Source organism: Bufo bufo, chromosome 9 (assembly GCF_905171765.1).
Source record: "Bufo bufo chromosome 9, aBufBuf1.1, whole genome shotgun sequence".
Lineage (NCBI taxonomy): Eukaryota > Metazoa > Chordata > Amphibia > Anura > Bufonidae > Bufo > Bufo bufo.
The window spans coordinates 54,193,015-54,213,100 of NC_053397.1; the positions used below are offsets into that span (position 1 = coordinate 54,193,015).

A 20,086-nucleotide genomic window follows, 5' to 3' on the forward strand; every position below is an offset into this window, starting at 1 on the left:
AAATGACACCCCAAAACACATTCCCCACCTTCTCCTGAGTACGGAGATACCAGATGTGTGACACTTTTTTGCAGCCTAGGTGGGCAAAGGGGCCCATATTCCAAAGAGCACCTTTCGGATTTCACAGGTCATTTTTTACAGAATTTGATTTCAAACTCCTTACCACACATTTGGGCCCCTAGAATGCCAGGGCAGTATAACTACCCCACAAGTGACCCCATTTTGGAAAGAAGAGACCCCAAGGTATTCGCTGATGGGCATAGTGAGTTCATAGAACTTTTTATTTTTTGTCACAAGTTAGTGGAATATGAGACTTTGTAAGAAAAAAAAAAAATAAAAAATCATAATTTTCCGCTAACTTGTGACAAAAAATAAAAAGTTCTATGAACTCACTATGCCCATCAGCGAATACCTTAGGGTGTGTACTTTCAGAAATGGGGTCATTTGTGGGGTGTTTGTACTGTCTGGGCATTGTAGAACCTCAGGAAACATGACAGGTGCTCAGAAAGTCAGAGCTGCTTCAAAAAGCGGAAATTCACATTTTTGTACCATAGTTTGTAAATGCTATAACTTTTACCCAAACCATTTTTTTTTTACCCAAACATTTTTTTTTTATCAAAGACATGTAGAACTATAAATTTAGAGCAAAATTTCTATATGGATGTCGTTTTTTTTGCAAAATTTTACTACTGAAAGTGAAAAATGTCATTTTTTTGCAAAAAAATCGTTAAATTTCGATTAATAACAAAAAAAGTAAAAATGTCAGCAGCAATGAAATACCACCAAATGAAAGCTCTATTAGTGAGAAGAAAAGGAGGTAAAATTCATTTGGGTGGTAAGTTGCATGACCGAGCAATAAACGGTGAAAGTAGTGTAGGTCAGAAGTGTAAAAAGTGGCCTGGTCTTTCAGGGTGTTTAAGCACTGGGGGCTGAGGTGGTTAAGTTGTCGAGATCAACAACAGAAACACTTAAATTCAGCACATCATTGCTGAAAATACAAAGAAAGGTAGATGGCAGTACTCCCAGACATACGGTAATACCCTGTATTCTGTTCTTGTGGGAGGAGGATAATACATTTACTAATGACACATTTCTTTTGTATTCATGTATGCAGGAAGATCTGATGTTCTTGTTCTCATATGTTAAATGGTGCTGGCTCATAGGAGCTTCCTTTCTTCTGCAGTCCTCAGGACTGTTTCATAGGGGGTTTTAGCATATGTGAGTAAAGAAAAGTCTAATAAAACTTCTGACTGATCATGAGATAACTGAAGCAGACTCATCTGTGAGATAGACCCACAAGATCCATATAAAGTATGTATGTCTAAAAACGTTTAAAAAGACCAAGAAAGGACAATAGCAGCGGCACACGTAGAACGCCCTGGCAATTTTTTTTACACTAGGCTACAATTCTCCCAGTGCCTACCTACACTCAAACCCACCCAGTCCCCTTTGTGCCCCCAAACAGTAGTTATGCACCTTTACAGCCTTCACACAGTAGAATGTCCCCTTAATGCCCCTTTCACAGTAAGAATGACCTGTTGGTGCCCCTCAAACACTTGTAAAATGCAGCAGAATATGTTGGCGCTATATAAAAGTTATTTGAATTATTAAGTTGGCGCTTCTACTGAGAAATATTGCACGAGATGGAACATGCAGGACTTTTATATGTGGATGCTGCATGCGTTTATTGCACTCTTAGGCCCCTTTCACACGAGCGAGTTTTCCGCGCGGGTGCAATGCGTGACATGAACACATAGCACCCGCACTGAATCCTGACCCATTAATTTCAATGGGTCAGTGTACATGAGCGTTGTTTTTCACGCATCAGTTCTGCGTTGCGTGAAAATCGCAGCATGTTCTATATTCTGCGTTTTTCACGCAGCCCTGGCTTCATAGAAGTGAATGGGGCTGCGTGAAAAACGCATTACATCCGCAAGCGAGTGCGGGTGCGATGCGTTTTTCACTGATGGTTGCTAAGAGATGTTGTTTGTAAACCCTCAGTTTTTTATCACGCGCGTGAAAAACGCATCAAAACGCATTGTACCCGCGCGGAAAAAACTGAACAACTAAGCGCAATTACAGACAAAACTGACCGAACTTGCTTGCAAAATGGTGCAAGTTTCCCTGAACGCACCCTGAACGCATCCGGCCCAAAAACATGATGCCCGTGTGAAAGAGGCCTAAGGCCTTGTTCACACTTCGGTGTTTTGTCAGTGATTTCCATCAGTGATTTGTGAGCCAAAACCAGAAGTGGAGCCTCCACAGACATGAGGTAGAAGGGAAAGATCTGCTCCTGTTCTGTGTTTAGAGCAGCACCTGGTTTTGGCTCACAAATCACTGATGGAAATCACTGACCAAACACAGAAGTGTGAACGAGGCCTTAGGCCTCTTTCACACGAATGTGACGGATTGGCTCCGGATGCGTTCAGGGTGCGTTCAGGGTGCGTTCAGTGAAACTCGCACCATTTTGCAAGCAAGTTCAGTCAGTTTTGTCTGCGATTGCGTTCAGTTGTTCCCGCGCGGGTGCAATGCGTTTTGATGCGTTTTTCATGCACGTGATAAAAAACTGACGGTTTACAAACAACATCTCTTAGCAACCATCAGTAAAAAACGCACCTGCTTCCGGATACAATACGTTTTTCACTGAAGCCCCATTCACTTCTATGGGGCCATGGTTGCGTGAAAAACGCAGAATATAGAACATGCTGTGTTTTTCACGCAACACAGAACTGATGCGTGAAAAAAGGCCCCTTTCACACGGGCGAGTATTCCGCGCGGATGCGATGCGAGATGTGAACTCATTGCACCCGCACTGAATCCTGACCCATTCATTTCTATGGGGCTGTTCACACGAGCGGTGATTTTCACGCATCACTGGTGCGTTGCGTGAAAATCGCAGCATGCTCTATATTGTGCGTTTTCCATGCAACGCAGGCCCCGTAGAAGTGAATAGGGCTGCGTGAAAATCGCAAGCATCCGCAAGCAAGTGCGGATGCGGTGCGATTTTCACGCACGGTTGTTAGGAGACGATCGGGATGGAGACCCGATCATTATTATTTTCCCTTATAACATGGTTATAAGGGAAAATAATAGCATTCTGAATACAGAATGCTAAGTAAAATAGGTCTGGAGGGGTTAAAAAAATAAATAAAAATTAAACTTAGCTTAGTCCACTTGATCGCGCAGCCGGCATCTCCTTCTGTCTTCATCTTAGCTGTGTGGAGGAACAGGACTTGTGGTGACGTCACTCCGGTCATCACATGATCCATCACATGATCTTTTACCATGGTGATGGATCATGTGATGGACCATGTGATGACCGGAGTGACGTCACCACAGGTCCTTTTCCTGCAATCAGCAAAGAAGGAGACAGAAGAGAAGCCGGCTGCGCGATCAAGTGGACTAAGGTGAGTTTAATAATATATATATTTTTTTTAACCCCTCCAGCGCTATTGTACTATGCATTCTGTATTCAGAATGCTATTATTTTCCCTTATAACCATGTTATAAGGGAAAATAATACAATCTACAGAACACCGATCCCAAGCCCGAACTTCTGTGAAGAAGTTTGGGTTTGGGTACCAAACATGCGCGATTACAGCGCATTACAATGTTTTGCACTCGCGCGGAAAAATCCTGCATGTTACCGCAACGCACCCGCACACCTTTTCCCACAACGCCCGTGTGAAAGAGGCCTTATAACAGGATTGTAAGTGTGGCCCTATTGAAATACAATCACACTGTATTTAGGACCCATTTGATACAGATTCCAAATACTCACATGTACAAAGGCCTGAGGCTACTTTCACACTTGCGTTGTTAATTCCGGCAGAGGATCTCTATACCGGAATTAAACAGATCCATTGTGATTTTACACATCAGGATGCATCCGATCCGTTAGGAAACGAAAAAAAACGAATCAGTCACTAAATACATTCAAAGACAATGGGTGACGAATACGTTTTTTTTGGTGCCTAAAAAATGGAGCCATTGCCATTGACTTACATTGTTTTCAGTGCCGGATCCGTTTTTATGACTGGACACAAAACTGCAGCGGTTTTGCGTCCAGTCACAAAACTGAATGCTTCTAGAACGGAAGACATCCTGATGCATCCTGAACGGATCTCTTTCTATTCAGAATGCATGAGGACTAAACAGAAAAGTTTTTTTTTTCCGGTATTGAGATCCTCTGCCGGATCCCAATACCGGAAAACAACGCAAGTGTGAAAGTAGCTTTAATCGGTTATACTATTATAGTATTGCTGGAAATTTGTATTATTACACAGATAACTGTTATACTGGCATTCCACTGCCCACCACCGTCTTACCTCACCCAGGGGGGCACAGCCCCTTCAGATCCCTTCTGTCGTTTTTCCAGCAATTTGTACCAGTCGGTGTCCTCCTTCTTCCAGGCAGGTACAGCGGCCGGATTAGCGCTGCTCTGGTTCCCTCCATGCCGGCATCTTGCTGCCTCTATTCTGCTCCCTGTAGGGTGTGCGCCACTCCCTCCATCTCTTAAAGGACCAGTGCGCACACCTTAGTCATTTGCATCCAATGGCTGGCCATGTGTATTTTAGGCACCTTCCCCTGTAGGTTCTAGTATGCTAGTGGCCTGCAAAGGTACACCATTGTTCCAGTTTGACTGCCCATGTATCCACCACTGCCTGACCTGGATTTGTCCTTTACTGCATGACCTGACATCTGCCTGTTCCTCATTCTGACCCTCTGCTGCCTGCCCTGATCTTCAGATTGATTTTGGATTGCACAAACTCTGCCTGCCCAGACCTCAACTTGTCTCTGACTATGGTTTTGTGTTTGCCTGATCCCTTTGTGCTCCATACCAGTGTCTCTTGACCCCCGTGGCTCAGCAGTCTCCCAAACAGAGACTACTCCAAGAGGTGGCAGCCTGGTGGTTCCCCTGCAGCGATGAAGCCAAGAGGGCCACTTAGATAACATCCTTAGGAGTAGCCCCAAGTCAGATCTGTTCAGTAACCATAACACAGATTCTGAATACATGTCCTAAAGTCTTGCACTGGCTCCCTATTGTGTTTTACGGCATGTTGCAGTATAAATACAGTATATTGTGCCCATTGGAAGTAATGAAGCATAAGACGGAAAGCACAGTATTACTGTATATTTTACATTGTGCTGATTATTCAGATGAGGTAAAACATTTCATTTTTCACATCCTTAATAAACTCAACGACAAGAAACAGCAGAAACACACAGAGCCACCATAACAGATTCCAATACAAAGAGTCACAGGATCAGGACAGGCCTTTCTGTGCCACGACAACATTTTTGTGATGTTACAAAATGTAGTAAAAAAATAAAAACTAAATTATATCCATATGACCGGTAGGCCATTGGCACCCCTGTATTTAAAATTTGAAGAAAAAAAATTACAAGGCACCACACAACAATTTTAAATAATGCAATATTTCTGACACTTCCATGACTTTTTTTTTTTGTACTGTGTAAACTCAGAGATGTTAAGGCATGTATATGTGCAAATATAACACTACAAATCAGACTGGCATTGACAACTGACACGGTTTACAGGACAATCCGCTCCGGTAAAAATACACAGTGACGTTATAGTAGACACAGTACAGTGACCATGTTCACTGAGACAAGCTAAATATGGCCCTTTGTTAGATAACTTCTGTCGTTTTTTTAATTTAATAAATAGATCATCTTCCTGCTAGGTGATTTTTCCTAGCAGTAAAGACTTGAAAAAAGCAAGAATAGACCTTTTTTGTGTGTCTAAATAATAGTGCCAAAATCAGTCTTTTATTCGAAATCTGTCTTCATGTAGAAAAGTCCATATCAAGGTGTTGACCAATTCTGCCTGATCTTGCTGAAGCCAATGGCTGCCTTGTGACAAGACTGATAGCTGAAAGTAATTCTTCACATAAACTCTGGTTAGTTCGGCCATCTCCACTTCAACAAACGCATCGTGTTCTCCCCATAGTAGCAGAGTTGGCATGGTCACCTGGTGATGCTTTAATGGTAGGCAGCTACATGGAGCAAAAAAAAACAAAAAAACAGAACAGAAGTTACTTTTCTTTGGGAAATTCAAGTATTCTTACTATACAGTACAAGCTCTGCCAGAGGTAAGTTAGCTAGTCTATGAGTAAATTTTCGACCTTTTAGGCTGGGTTCACACTTGAGCATTTTACAGCGCGTTCAAACGCGCTGTAAAACGCTCAACACATGAAAACCAATGCTTCCCTATGGCCCTGGTTCTCACTTGAGCGTTTTTCAGCGCTGAAAAACGCGCTGTAAAACGCCCTACGCTCAAACAAGTACTTGAGCTTCTTTGGGGCGTTTTGACGCGCGTTTGTGGCCATAGGACATTGCAGTCAATCACACAAACGCGCGTCAAACGCGCGTTTACTATTGCAAAAAACGCTCGTCAAAAACGCGCGTCAAAAACGCGCGTTAAACGCGCATATCAAAGACGCTCAGGTCTGAACCCAGCCTTAGACATGACTGGGATAATAATTAAGCCAGCATCTCATCTGCAGACAGCAGAGAGTACTGGCTTAGCTGGGTGAGAGGTCAGGATTTGAGGAATACAATATCTCCATATAGAGAGGTCCTAAGCGGCATGGGGAGTCTTATGGGCAAGGCAAAATTCTTCTGAAACTCTGGGAAGTGGATACACAAATGAGCTCTTAGCAAGCTCTGCCTCTAATACTATCAGATATAAGGCAGCTATCCTATAAGTCAATGTTAAACCTTTTAAGAGGTCTTGAGACATGACTTGGATAATAATTTAGCCAGCATCTCATCTGCAGACAGCTGTTTAGGGGTCTGTCTGCAGATGAAGTGCTGGTTTAATTTTTATCAAGTCATGTGTCAAGACTCATTTGCATACCACCTTCCCAGAATTACAGAGGAGCATTGCCTGACACTATCCAATCAGTGCTTCCAGTGTCAGACTGTGCACGAACACCCCCCCCCCCCCCCCCCGACTAGTAACACCCAGCTGGACCTTCATTGCAAACTCCTAGTAATTAATTCATAACTTCTAGCGGTAATAGTAAAGAAATGGCACAGCACAGAGGCATAAGATGTATCTTTTAAAGCAAATACTAAATGGCACTTTATGGAAGCGCTCATTTGTATCCAGGAGGCACGGGGAACGGTGAGTGTAGTACTGTTAGCGCTGGCTGTGCTCACTGCTCCTCGGTCTTCTTCTGGGCGTTGTGCTGTGTCCTTACATATAGTGTCTGGACATGCACATAGGCAAGTACTATGACCCGACGCTGTGCGAAGTCAGGTCACATCGCTGCACCAGCATGAGATGAGGGAGCAATGAGTGCAGGAAGAGAACACAGTCCGGAGGAGGAGAGGTAACTTGTTTTATTTATTTTACTGTCTGATCTGAGGTCTGATAAAGATTTGGGGTCTGATTGGGGAATCGGATCTGAGGGCTGATATAGATTTCGGGTCTGATTTGAGGGCTGATAAAGATTGAGGTGTCTGATCTGAGGTCTGATGAAGACTGGGGGTCTAATTTGAGGTCTCATGAAAAACATTTTTTTTTTCTTATTTTCTGCCTCTAAAACCTAGGTGCGTCTTATGGTCAAGTGCATCTAATAAAGTGAAAAATATGGTAATATCCCAGCAAATTTGGGACTGTTTGCAGCTCTGCAATGGGAGGTTGAACAAAAAACACAATTCCTTTATTATAGGGCACCTCCAATGATGTTGCCAGCTGGGTCCCGGAATACGGAAACCTTGTCTACAAGTTTAGCTCAGTAGTGGTGTGGATGCATTACGATCATGTTAAATCAACCTAACTACGGTTTTAGTAACATGACCCACGTCATAGGCTGATAAAAGTATGCACTCACCTGAAGATATTCCGATAATGGTTCAGAGGACCAGTGAGGGCTCCTGGTTGGGAAAACACATAAAGGTATGCCTCCATGTCCTCCTCCGTGAATCTGGATTTGTGCCTCCAGATTCCAGTGGATTCACTAGTGAACAGATCTTTAAGGATCTACAAAACCAAAGAGAGTACAAACACAATATCCAATCGCACGTGCAGACACAATCACATATGTGTTCTAGGCATATTTCAGCTAACTTTTAAAGTGCATCTCTCACCTACATACAGTGGAGGCAACCAGTATTCATGAGAATGCAGCCTATCAAGTCACTAGGAATCAGTGACCTCACTGAGCAGTTCATCATATTTAGGATCCATCATCAGTCTAGGTAAGTGACACTAAAACAGCATTAGGCCTATTCCTTTAACAGAATGATTTTTCTTTTCATATCTGCAATGCTATTTATCATGTGTGCTGTGTAGCTAATGAGGGGTTACATTATCATAAATTATATTTGAGGCCACTTTCACATTAGCGTTTTTTGCGGATTCGTCATGGATCTGCAAAAACGCTTCTGTTACAATAATACAACTGCATGCATCCGTCATGAACGGATCCTGTTGTATTATGTCTTCTATAGCCATGACGGATCAGTCTTGAACACCATTGAAAGTCAATGGGGGACGGATCTGTTTTCTATTGTGTCAGAGAAAACGGATCCGTCCCCATTGACTTACATTGTGTGCCAGGACGGATCCGTCTTGCTCCGCACCACATGGCGGACAGAAAAACGCTGCACGCAGTGTTTTGGTGTCCGCCTCCAGAGCAGAATGGTGACTGAACGGAGGCAAACTGATGCATTCTGAGCGGATCCTTTTCCATTCAGAATGCATTAGGGCAAAACTGATCCGTTTTGGACCGCTTGTAAGAGCCCTGAATGGATCTCACAAACGGAAAGCCAAAACGCTAGTGTGAAAGTAGCCTTAATAGCATTCCGTTGCCAAAACCAAGACTGACTGGGAATGGTGCCGGAGAAATGTAGCGCAGAAGAAATGACCACATGTTAACGAAAGGGCAGGTTAAACCACAATTTTCTCTTGAAGGGGATCTGTCAGCAGATTTGTACCTATGACACTGGCTGACCTGTTACTTGTTAAAATTATGTTTTAATATATGCAAATGAGCCTCTAGGAGCAACAGGGGCGTCGCCATTACACCTACAGGCTCAGCTCTCTCTGTAACAGCCGCACCCTCTACACTTTGATGGACAGGGCCAGGTGTGATGAAGTTTTCACTGCCTGGCCCTGTCTATCAAAGTGCAGAGGGTGCGGCAGCTGCATAGAGAGCAGAGCCTCTAGGTGTAATGGCGACACCCCTGTTGCTCCTAGAGGCTCATTTGCATATTCTAAAACTTCATTTTTCTCAACAATGCGGGCACATATGAACATGGGACCATCACAGATGTCTTCAGCTGCCAAGCGCACATGTAACAGGTCAGCCAATATAATAGGTACAGATACCCTTTAACCTGTAGAGGACCCGCGCCGTACATGTGCGGCGCTGTGATCGGGCGGGTGCAGGAGATGTGCCCGCCTGATCTGCTGCATGCGTCGGCATCGGTGAAATCACTGATGCCGGCGCATTAACCCTTGATGAGCCACGGTCAGCGCTGACCGCGGCACATGCGATGTCCTTCTGGGAATCGGTGCTGCCATCAGGTCCCCGTGCTGCTATGACGGGGACCCAATGGCATGGAAGGCAGCACGATGCCTTCCTTAGGCATCGTGGCTGCCTTCCGGGAGAGCCTGTGAGATCCAGGCTTACAGCAGATGCTTGACAATACAGAAGTATTGTCATGCATTGTAAAGGGGATCAGACCCCCAAGAGTTGAAGTCCCAGAGTGGGACAAAAAATAAAGTGAAAAAAAAACATTCAAAAAATAAAGTTTCCCCCCCGAAAAATTCAAAGTTTCAAGTAAAAAAAAAAATTATATCTTTTGCCAAAATAAATGGAAAAAAAATGGAAAAAATAGGGGGAAAAATAAAAGTACACATATTGGGTATCGCCGCATCCATATCGACTGGCTCTATAAAACTATCACATGACCTAACCCCTCAGGTGAACATCGTCAAAAAAATAAAATAAAAACTGTGCTAAATAAACCATTTTTTGGTCACCTCACATCACTAAAAGTGCAACACCAAGCGATCAAAAAGGCGTATACCCCCAAAATAGTACCAATCTAACCGTCACCTCATCCCGCAAAAAATGAGCCCCTACCTAAGACAATCTCCCAAAAAATAAAAAAACTATGGCTCAGAATATGGAGACACTAAAACATAGTTTTTTTTGTTTCAAAAATGCTGTTATTGTGTAAAACTTAAGTAAATAAAAAAAGTATACGTATTAGGTATGCCTGCGTCCATAACAACCTGCTCTATAAAAATACCACATGAATTAACCCCTCAGGTGACCACCGTAAACAAAATAAAATAAAAACTGTGTAAAAAAAAAAGCAATTTAAAAAAAAGTTATTTTTTGTCACCTTACGTCACAAAAAGTGTAATAGCAAGCGATCAAAAAGTCATACGCACCCCAAAATAGTGCCAATCAAACCGTGATCTCATCCCGCAAAAATCATACCCTACCTAAGACAATCGCCCAAATATTGAAAAAACTATGGCTCTCAGACTATGGAGACACTAAAACATGATTTATTTTTTGTTTCAAAAATGAAATCATTGTGTAAAACTTACATAAATAAAAAAAAGTAGACATATTAGGTATCGCCGCGTACATAATAACCGGCTGTAAAAAAAATCTAACATGACCCAACCCCTCAGGTGAATACCGTAAAAAAGTCAAATAAAAACGGTGTCAAAAAAGCCATTTTTTGCCACCTTACACCACAAAAAGTGTAATAGCAAGCGATCAAAAAGTCATATGCACCCCAAAATAGTGCCCATCAAACCGTCATCTCATCCTGAAAAAAAATGAACCCCTAGACAAGACAGTCACCCAAAAAATAAATAAAACTACGGCTTTCAGGATGTGGAGACAATAATTTTTGGTATTTTGGCTTAGTTATATTTGGTATTGTCGCGTCCGTAACAACCTGCTCTATAAAAATACCACATGATCTAACCTGTCAGATGAATGTTGTAAATAACAAAAAATAAAAACGGTGCCAAAACAGCTATTTCTTGTTACCTTGCCTCACAAAAAGTGTAATATAGAGCAACCAAAAATCATATGTACCCTAAAATAGTACCAACAAAACTGCCACCTTATCCTGTAGTTTCCAAAATGGGGGTCACTTTTTTGGAGTTTCTACTCTAGGGGTGCATCAGGGGGGCTTCAAATGGAACATGGTGTCAAAAAAACAGTCCAGCAAAATCTGCCTTCCAAAAACCGTATGGCATTCCTTTCCTTCTGCGCCCTGACGTGTGCCCGTACAGCAGTTTACGACCATATATAGGGTGTTTCTGTAAACTACAGAATCAGGGCCATAAATATTGAGTTTTGTTTGGCTGTTAACCCTTGCTTTGTAACTGGAAAAAATTGATTAAAATGGAAAATCTGCCAAAAAAGTGAAATTCTGAAATTACATCTCCATTTTCCATTAATTCTTGTGGAACACCTAAAGGGTTAACAAAGTTTGTAAAATCAGTTTTGTATACCTTGAGGGGTGTAATTTCTAAAATGGGGTCACTTTTTTGGAGTTTCTATTCTAGGGGTGCATCAGGGGGTCTTCAAATGTGACATAGCTTAAAATTATCATAGTGAAATCTGCTTTCCAAAAACCACATGGCGTTCCTTTCCTTCTGTGCAATGCCGTGTGCCCGTACAGCAGTTTACGACCACATATGGGGTGTTTCTGTAAACTAAAGAATCAGGGCCATAAATATTGAGTTTTGTTTGGCTTTTAACCCTTGCTTTGTAACTTGAAAAAAATTATTAAAATGGAAAATCTGGCAAAAAAGTGAAATTCTAAAATTTCATCTCCATTTTCCATCAATTCTTGTGGAACACCTAAAGGGTTAACAAAGTTTTTAAAATCAGTTTTGAATACCTTGAGGGGTGTAGTTTCTAAAATGGGGTCATTTTTGGGTGGTTTCTATTATGTAAGCCTCACAAAGTGACTCCAGACCTGAACTGGTCCTTAAAAAGTGGGTTTTGGAAACTTCTAAGCCTTCTAACGTCCCCAAAAAATTTAATGGCATTCACAAAATGATTTAAACATGTAGTAGACATATGGGAAATGTACAGTAATAACTATTTTGGTCGGTATTACTATCTATTATAAAAGTAGAGAAATTGAAATCTGGAAATTTGCAAATTATCAATTTTTTTTGTAAATTTGGCATTTTTTTAATAATAAAAATATTTTTTTTTACTCAATTTTACCACTGTCATGAAGTACATTATGTGACGAGAAAACATTCTCAGAATGGCCTGGATAATTAAAAGCATTTTAAAGTTATCACCACATGAAGTGACACATGTCAGATTTGCAAAAAATGGCCTGGTCCTTAAAGGGAGTCTGTCACCACATTTGGGCATATTAGACTGATCAAATAGTGTTATATGTGCCACCCAGAACTTAAAAACGGTACCTTTGTTGTGGAAAACGGACTTTTCTTTTAGCCAAAAATGAACTTTGAACATTATGTTAATGAGCCCTCTCAAGTGCCCAGGGCGGCGTCTCAATCCTCCGAGCCCCAGGCAGCACCTCCTCAACGGCTCATAACCCCGCCCTCCGTGTGCCTCTGCCCGCCCGTTTACTCCCCTCCTCTGTCCTTTTCCACTGCAGCTGCGCGGTCAAATTCGTAGCGGGCGCATGCGCAATGCGATGCCCGCTCCTGGCAGGGCATCGCAATACCTACTGCGCATGCGCCCGCTATGAATTTGACCGCGCAGCTGCAGTGGAAAAGGACAGAGGAGGGGAGTAAACGGGCGGGCAGAGGCACACAGTGGGCGGGGTTATGAGCCGTTGAGGAGGTGCTGCCTGGGGCTCGGAGGATTGAGACGCCGCCCTGGGCACTTGAGAGGGCTCATTAACATAATGTTCAAAGTTCATTTTTGGCTAAAAGAAAAGTCCGTTTTCCACAACAAAGGTACCGTTTTTAAGTTCTGGGTGGCACATATAACACTATTTGATCAGTCTAATATGCCCAAATGTGGTAACAGACTCCCTTTAAGGTGAAAAATGGCAGGGTCCTGAAGTGGTTAAAGAGCTACGCACAATACTTGTAGCATTTCTTTGGGCCGAAACTTAGTGTGGTGGAGGTAACCAGCTATGAGGTAACTCAATGTATATACCGACTGATGTCATTTGTGAATGTATGAAAATAAGTGGATTGAACAAAAAAAAGAATGTTTAGTAAGAGAAAATTGTGGTTTAACCTGCCTTTTCACCAACATGAGGGCATTGCAAGCATTGTGGGCTTGAACGACAGCAAAAGAAATAACCCCTAAAATTTTACTACGGTCAGTAAATTTGGAAGATCATTTCCTCAAATTAAAATAAAACATATCACTATTAAGTGGTTCATTGTGCTTTTTCATTTTAAAGAGGACCTGTCACCTCTCCTGACATGCCTGTTTAATAGCTTCATGCATCCCCCATGTAATAACAATTCTGGAGCCTCTATTCTTGTGCCATTCCTTTATTATTTCTGCTAGAATTTAGGAATTAATTTCGAGCAGTCTGCAGTAAGGGTACAGAGGGGTGGTTGGGGGTGTGTACCTGCACAGACTCACTCTATCCAATCAGTGCTGTAATTTTCAGACTGTGCAGTTACACCCCCAAATTGTTACCACCCCTCTGTATCCTTACTGCAGACTGCTAGTAGAAATAATAAAGGAATAGCACAAAATAGAGTCATAAGAATAGATGCTCCAGAATTGTTATTACATGGGGGATGCAAGTAGTTATTAAAACAGGCATGTCTGGAGTGGTTAAAGGTCCTCTTTAACAACTTTTTTGCTAGGTGGAGATAGGGACATCATAAAAGGGGGACCCCAGCTCAGGACCTCCTGCCATGACCCATAGCAGAGAGCCATTAACTGCACACTATCTGACACTGGCAACAGTGATTGGATAGTGTCAGATTGTGCAGGTAACACCCATCTGTACCTTCACTGCAAAACGCTAGAGATTCATTCGGAACTTCGGGATGGAATAATAAAGGAATGGCACAACATACTAGATGCTCCAGAATTGTTTTTACATGGGAGATGCAAGTAGTCACTAGCACAGACACGTCAGGAGAGGTGACAGGTCCACTTCAAAGCAAATCCAGCACCATGCAAAATTCAGTCCAATCTGTGTGCAGCAGGTTTTAGCACAGAAGAATTCCCCATGTACTAAAAATTCTGGAGCATCTATTCTTATGACTATGTTGTGCCATTCCTCTGTTATTTCTAATCGAAGTTTATGAATGAATTGGCAGAAGCTTGCAGTAAAGGTACAGATGGGTGTTACCAGTCGCTGATGTGTCCCTGCACAGTCTGACACCAGCAGCACTGATTGGACAGAGTCAGACACACCCAACAGTACTTTTACTGCAGACTGCTGCCAATTTTTTGGTAAACTTCTAGCAGGAATAATACGGGAATGGCCCAGCACAGAGTCATAAAAATAGATGCTCCAGAATAGTTATGCAAGTAGTTACTAACACATGTCAGGAGAGGTGACAGGTCCTCTTTAAGAGGATTTTGGGACTGTTGTCCAGTGCTGAGATGTGTAATAATGGTGCAAGGGAAGTATCATTATATAAGTTTACATTCACTACCCTAGAAAAGTTGGGTGCAAGCCATATGAGAGCTGTAAGATCAGATACTGCTAAGAAATGAACTGATAGTTTTCTTAACAACCTGACTACATTTACGGTAGTATTTTTTTTATTTTAGGAAGAAATAAACTTAACGTGCACCAGCCATCTGGCACTTGCTCATCCTGTGCTATGTAAAATAATTAGGACACATAGATAAAACTGATTGGAAAAAAAAAGCATTCTTTGTTCTTGCTAGGTTTTTGGAATTACAAAAGCCTTATATTAAACTATATTTTACATAAGTAGTAATAGAGTAATGAGCGAGCACTCATACACTTGGCAACCAAATTGACATGTGCAGAAAATATTTATTATATCCCCATAAAATACAAGTAATAAAATTTATAAGAACAATGTAGCAATAATATACAACATTACAGTCACATATATTGTGGTAGATATGATCAACACTATATTCATATGACTCAATAGTGTCGATAAATTCAATAATATATATCACACCAAGAAACTTCAAGTATATGCTGTTATTTGGGAAGAGGGGGTATTATCTTCTAGCGCTCTATCCCAATTTGGGAAACTGAATGTCACTGAAAATGTTGTAGGTGTATTCACTGGGAGCGCAATATGTTCATAAAGTGTCCACAGGAATCCTGATAATGTGAAAAGTCTCTTATAGCATATCCTTTTAAGCTCGATATGAACTTTGGATTGGAGAAAACTTTAAATCGATGTTTGGCTTACCGTCTAGCGTCTGCTGTCTCCCTATTGCTTCAATGGAGCTTTAAATATTTGCCAGCTTATTCAGTCGCTCTTTACAGCAAGCTGGTTTAATTTCGCAGGAGTTCCAAAGATCGCAGGAGTTGCCACTCTGTTCCGCAATTTTCTTTGGTGCAGCTTTCGACGATAAGAATAGTTAATCCTTTACTGTAGAGATTTTCTTCTGTATGGCCATACAGTATTATCGGAGGCTTTTCAATGCAGGTACATCACTTGTTTCACCATACGCGTTACGGGTAGATTCACTCTCCCTTCCTCAGTGGTCAAGTGTCTGCCTGCTCTGCCTCCATTTTTATCCATTCCTTTGATTGCTTCCCAAATCTCGGACACCTGTTGTTCATGCTACTCCCAGTTTGCAAGGGAATCCTCCCACATAATCAAGGGATAATTCTATACAGCCTTGATTTTTTAAAAAAATAAATAATTTTTATTTATTTTTTTTCCCTCTTGCAGTTTCCATACGTTTTTTATGCGTTTTTTTGGGGACACATGCGTTTTTTGGCCCAGATGTCCCAATTGGTGTGATATATCATTATGTGAAATATAAACTTGATATCTGATTGCCAACACTTATAAAATGACTTTTTATAATAAAATATTATTAAACAAATTTTCAAGATTAAAATATCAAGGGAGACCCCCTTGAGAGATTTGAGTTGGAGCTCAGGAGATACAGTATGGACGGATTGGATAATGGTACGATATCACAGCAGGAACTGGATTTCATTTTGGGCACACAGAGGAGGCTACCATGCTTCTACTGTCTGCCCAAAGTGCACAAAAATCCGAATGATCCCCCAGGACGCCCTATCGTCTCAGGGATTGGATCTATCACATCCAACCTGTCCAAATATATAGACGTACAGTTACAGCCAATAGTCAAGAAAACCAATTCCTATATTAAAGATACGACCCAAATCATACAGATTCTGGAAAACTTAGATGTCCAGTCTGGATGGATTATGGGTACACTTGATGTTCAGTCACTTTATACTGTGATTGAACATCAGCAAGGAATTGATGCTGTAAAAATGCAATTAATAAGAGATGGCTCGTATGGAGCAATAAAAAAAGAGTTTATAACGAAAGGAATAGAGTATATCCTGAGCCACAACTACTTCTTTTTTGAGGGGGAATTCTTCCTGCAGAAGTGGGGTACCGCCATGGGGACCAGATTCGCCCCCAGCTATGCTAATTTGTTCTTGGCTGAGTGGGAGTACAACCTCATCAAGCCAAGGCTGGGGACGGATCTGGCCCTGTGGCGCCGTTATATAGATGATGTGATCTTCATCTGGAAAAAGAGTAAAGAAGAATTGGAAAAATTCCTAGAAACAATCAATATTAATAATTTAAATCTGGTCTTTACCTCAAACATACAGGAGAGCACCGAATTCTTGGATTTATTAATCACACAATCTGATAATAAATATATATGTGAGACATTTTGTAAATCCACAGCTAGAAATAGTTATATCGATTTTTCTAGCTGTCATCTGCCGAAATGTCTGACAAATGTTCCCTCTGGTCAGTTCCGTAGGATTAAGCGGAACTGCACAGAGGGACATACTTTTGAGATGGAAGCCATTGAGATGAAAAGACAATTTATTGAGAAGGAATATCCTGAAAACTTAGTGGAGGAGTCACTCAACCAAATTAGGAAATTAGATAGAAGAGAGTTCTTTAATAAGGAGGACAATAAAGATAAAAATGAGATGGATAATGAGGAAGATAAAACACAAAATAAAGAAGCCATGAGAGTTGTTCTTCCATTTAATGAGAATTATAGGAAGATTCAGAAAATTATTAAAACCCATTGGCACCATGTGTTGAATGACCAAATAATTTTTTTTTTTTTTTTTTAAATCAAGGCTGTATAGAATTATCCCTTGATTATGTGGGAGGATTCCCTTGCAAACTGGGAGTAGCATGAACAACAGGTGTCCGAGATTTGGGAAGCAATCAAAGAAATGGATAAAAATGGAGGCAGAGCAGGCAGACACTTGACCACTGAGGAAGGGAGAGTGAATCTACCCGTAACGCGTATGGTGAAACAAGTGATGTACCTGCATTGAAAAGCCTCCGATAATATTGTATGGCCATACAGAAGAAAATCTCTACAGTAAAGGATTAACTATTCTTATCGTCGAAAGCTGCACCAAAGGAAATTGCGGAACAGAGTGGCAACTCCCGCGATCTTTGGAACTCCTGCGAAATTAAACCAGCTTGCTGTATAGAGCGACTGAATAAGCTGGCAAATATTTAAAGCTCCATTGAAGCAATAGGGAGACAGCAGACGCTAGACGGTAAGCCAAACATCAATTTAAAGTTTTCTCCAATCCAAAGCTCATATCGAGCTTAAAAGGATATGCTATAAGAGACTTTTCACATTATCAGGATTCCTGTGGACACTTTATGAACATATTGCGCTCCCAGTGAATACACCTACAGCATTTTCAGTGACATTCAGTTTCCCAAATTGGGATAGAGCGCTAGAAGATAATACCCCCTCTTTCCCAAATAACAGCATATACTTGAAGTTTCTTGGTGTGATATATATTATTGAATTTATCGACACTATTGAGTCATATGAATATAGTGTTGATCATATCTACCACAATATATGTGACTGTAATGTTGTATATTATTGCTACATTGTTCTTATAAATTTTATTACTTGTATTTTATGGGGATATAATAAATATTTTCTGCACATGTCAATTTGGTTGCCAAGTGTATGAGTGCTCGCTCATTACTCTATTACTACATTTGCCTTTAAGAGAGGGTGGGGTGATTCCCTCTATATGAGCTTGCAGCACCATACCTTAACTACTTGCTAGTGAGCCACCACAACCTACCACTATATTTTACATAAGGTGTTTCATTTGTGTGAATTAAAGTGGTTTCCGATCAGAACATTTATAGCATATCGGTAGGATATATCACAAATGTCAGATAGGTGTCCTCCTTCTCCTTGACCTGTCCTCTGCCTTTGACACTGTCGACCACTCCCTTCTGTTGCAAACTCTCTTATCTCTCGGCATCACTGACCTGGCCCTCTCCTGGATCACATTATATCTCACAGACCGGACGTTTAGCATCTCCCACTCCCGCACCACCTCCTCGTCTCATTCCCTCTCTGTTGGTGTCCCGCAAGGCTCTGTCCTAGGACCCCTGCTCTTCTCTATCTACACTTTTGGCCTGGGACATCTCATAGAGTCCCATGGCTTTCGGTATTACTCTTGTGCTGACGACACACAAATCTACCTCTCTGGTCCAGACATCACCACCTTATTATCCAGAATCCCACAATGTCTATCTTCTATATCATCCTTCTTCTCCTCTCGCTTTCTAAAACTTAACATGGATAAAACAGAATTCATCATCTTTCCCCCATCTTGCTCAACTCCCCTAACAGACCTATCTATCACGATCAATGGCTGCACACTCTCCCCGGTCAACCAAGTCTGCTGCCTTGGAGTGACCTTGGAATCTGCCCTCTCCTTCCGACCGCACATCCAAGCCCTTTTCACCACCTGTCGCCTCCAACTCAAAAAAATCTCCCGCATCTGCGCTTTCCTTAACTTTGAATCAGCGAAAATGCTTGCACATGCCCTCATCATCTCCCGCCTAGACTACTGCAACATTCTCCTCCGTGGCCTTCCATCTAGCACTCTTGCACCCCTCCAATCTATCCTCAACCCTGCTGCCCGACTAATCCACCTCTCACCCTGTTACTCCTCTGCCTCTCCCCTCTGCCAATCCCTTCACTGGCTCGCCATTGCCCAGCGAATTCAGTTCAAAATACTAACAAATAGTCCACAACCTGTCCCCTCCGTACATCTCTGAGCTACTTTCCCAATACATCCCCACATGCAATCTCCTCACAAGACCTCCTTCTCTCCTCACCTCTTCCCACAATCGCCTCCAAGATTTCTCCCGTGCATCCCCCACACTCTGGAACTCGCTACCCCAACATATCAGACTCTCACCTACAGTGGAATCCTTCAAAAGAAACCTGAAAACCCTCCTCTTCAGACAGGCCTACATCCAGTGACCCTGCCGCCTCTATACCACCATGACCAACTTCACCCTCACCTACTGTGTCATGTGGGACGCCGATCCTGAGCGTGGAATACACCGCATAACAGAGGACAATCTTCGGGGTCAGGTGAGTAGCTGTACTACAGGTGGGACGAGACAGCTAAATAACTAACAAACCAATAACATTATGTCAAAATAAGTGACACTAACGATCTATAGAGAGACATAGAAATATAGAAAATATGTGGATAGCTCACCACCCTCCTCAGTATGGTAGGGGTGCTCTAGCCGATGGACTGCTCACTCAGTCAGTACAAGAAATATGCATAAACTAGAAAAGACGGCTGGCACTCGCTACGTGGTTGCACATCAAACAACAGTTTATTGATAATTACCCGCTAGTTCAATCATATACATTAGCAGAAATATATACACTTTAACGTTAAAATACCTATATTAAAAGAACCCCTAAAAAATAAATAATAAAAATTCAATGGCACTGGACTGATAGTGTCATGAACCGCACCAAAATGAAGTTGTTTGAGACAGTATAATGTTTCTTTGCCAATTGGCAATAAGTGTCCAATCCGGTGTACTGTCTCTTTAATTGAGGAAATATAGCCA

At 41.8% G+C, this 20,086-nt stretch overlaps 1 protein-coding gene across 1 annotated transcript in view; it reads right to left on the bottom strand.

Moving 5' to 3' along the window:
• Window positions 1-5,651: 5,651 nt before the first annotated feature.
• The window catches only part of EPHX4 (epoxide hydrolase 4), a 77,556-nt gene continuing 63,121 nt past the window's right edge, over window positions 5,652-20,086 (bottom strand). The window contains exons 6-7 of the mRNA XM_040408741.1: window positions 7,866-8,014; window positions 5,652-6,020 (exon numbers count right to left, since the gene is read on the bottom strand). Coding sequence (XP_040264675.1) covers window positions 5,786-6,020; window positions 7,866-8,014 — 384 coding nt within the window. The 3' untranslated portion in view covers window positions 5,652-5,785. The remainder of the gene's footprint in view (window positions 6,021-7,865; window positions 8,015-20,086) is intronic.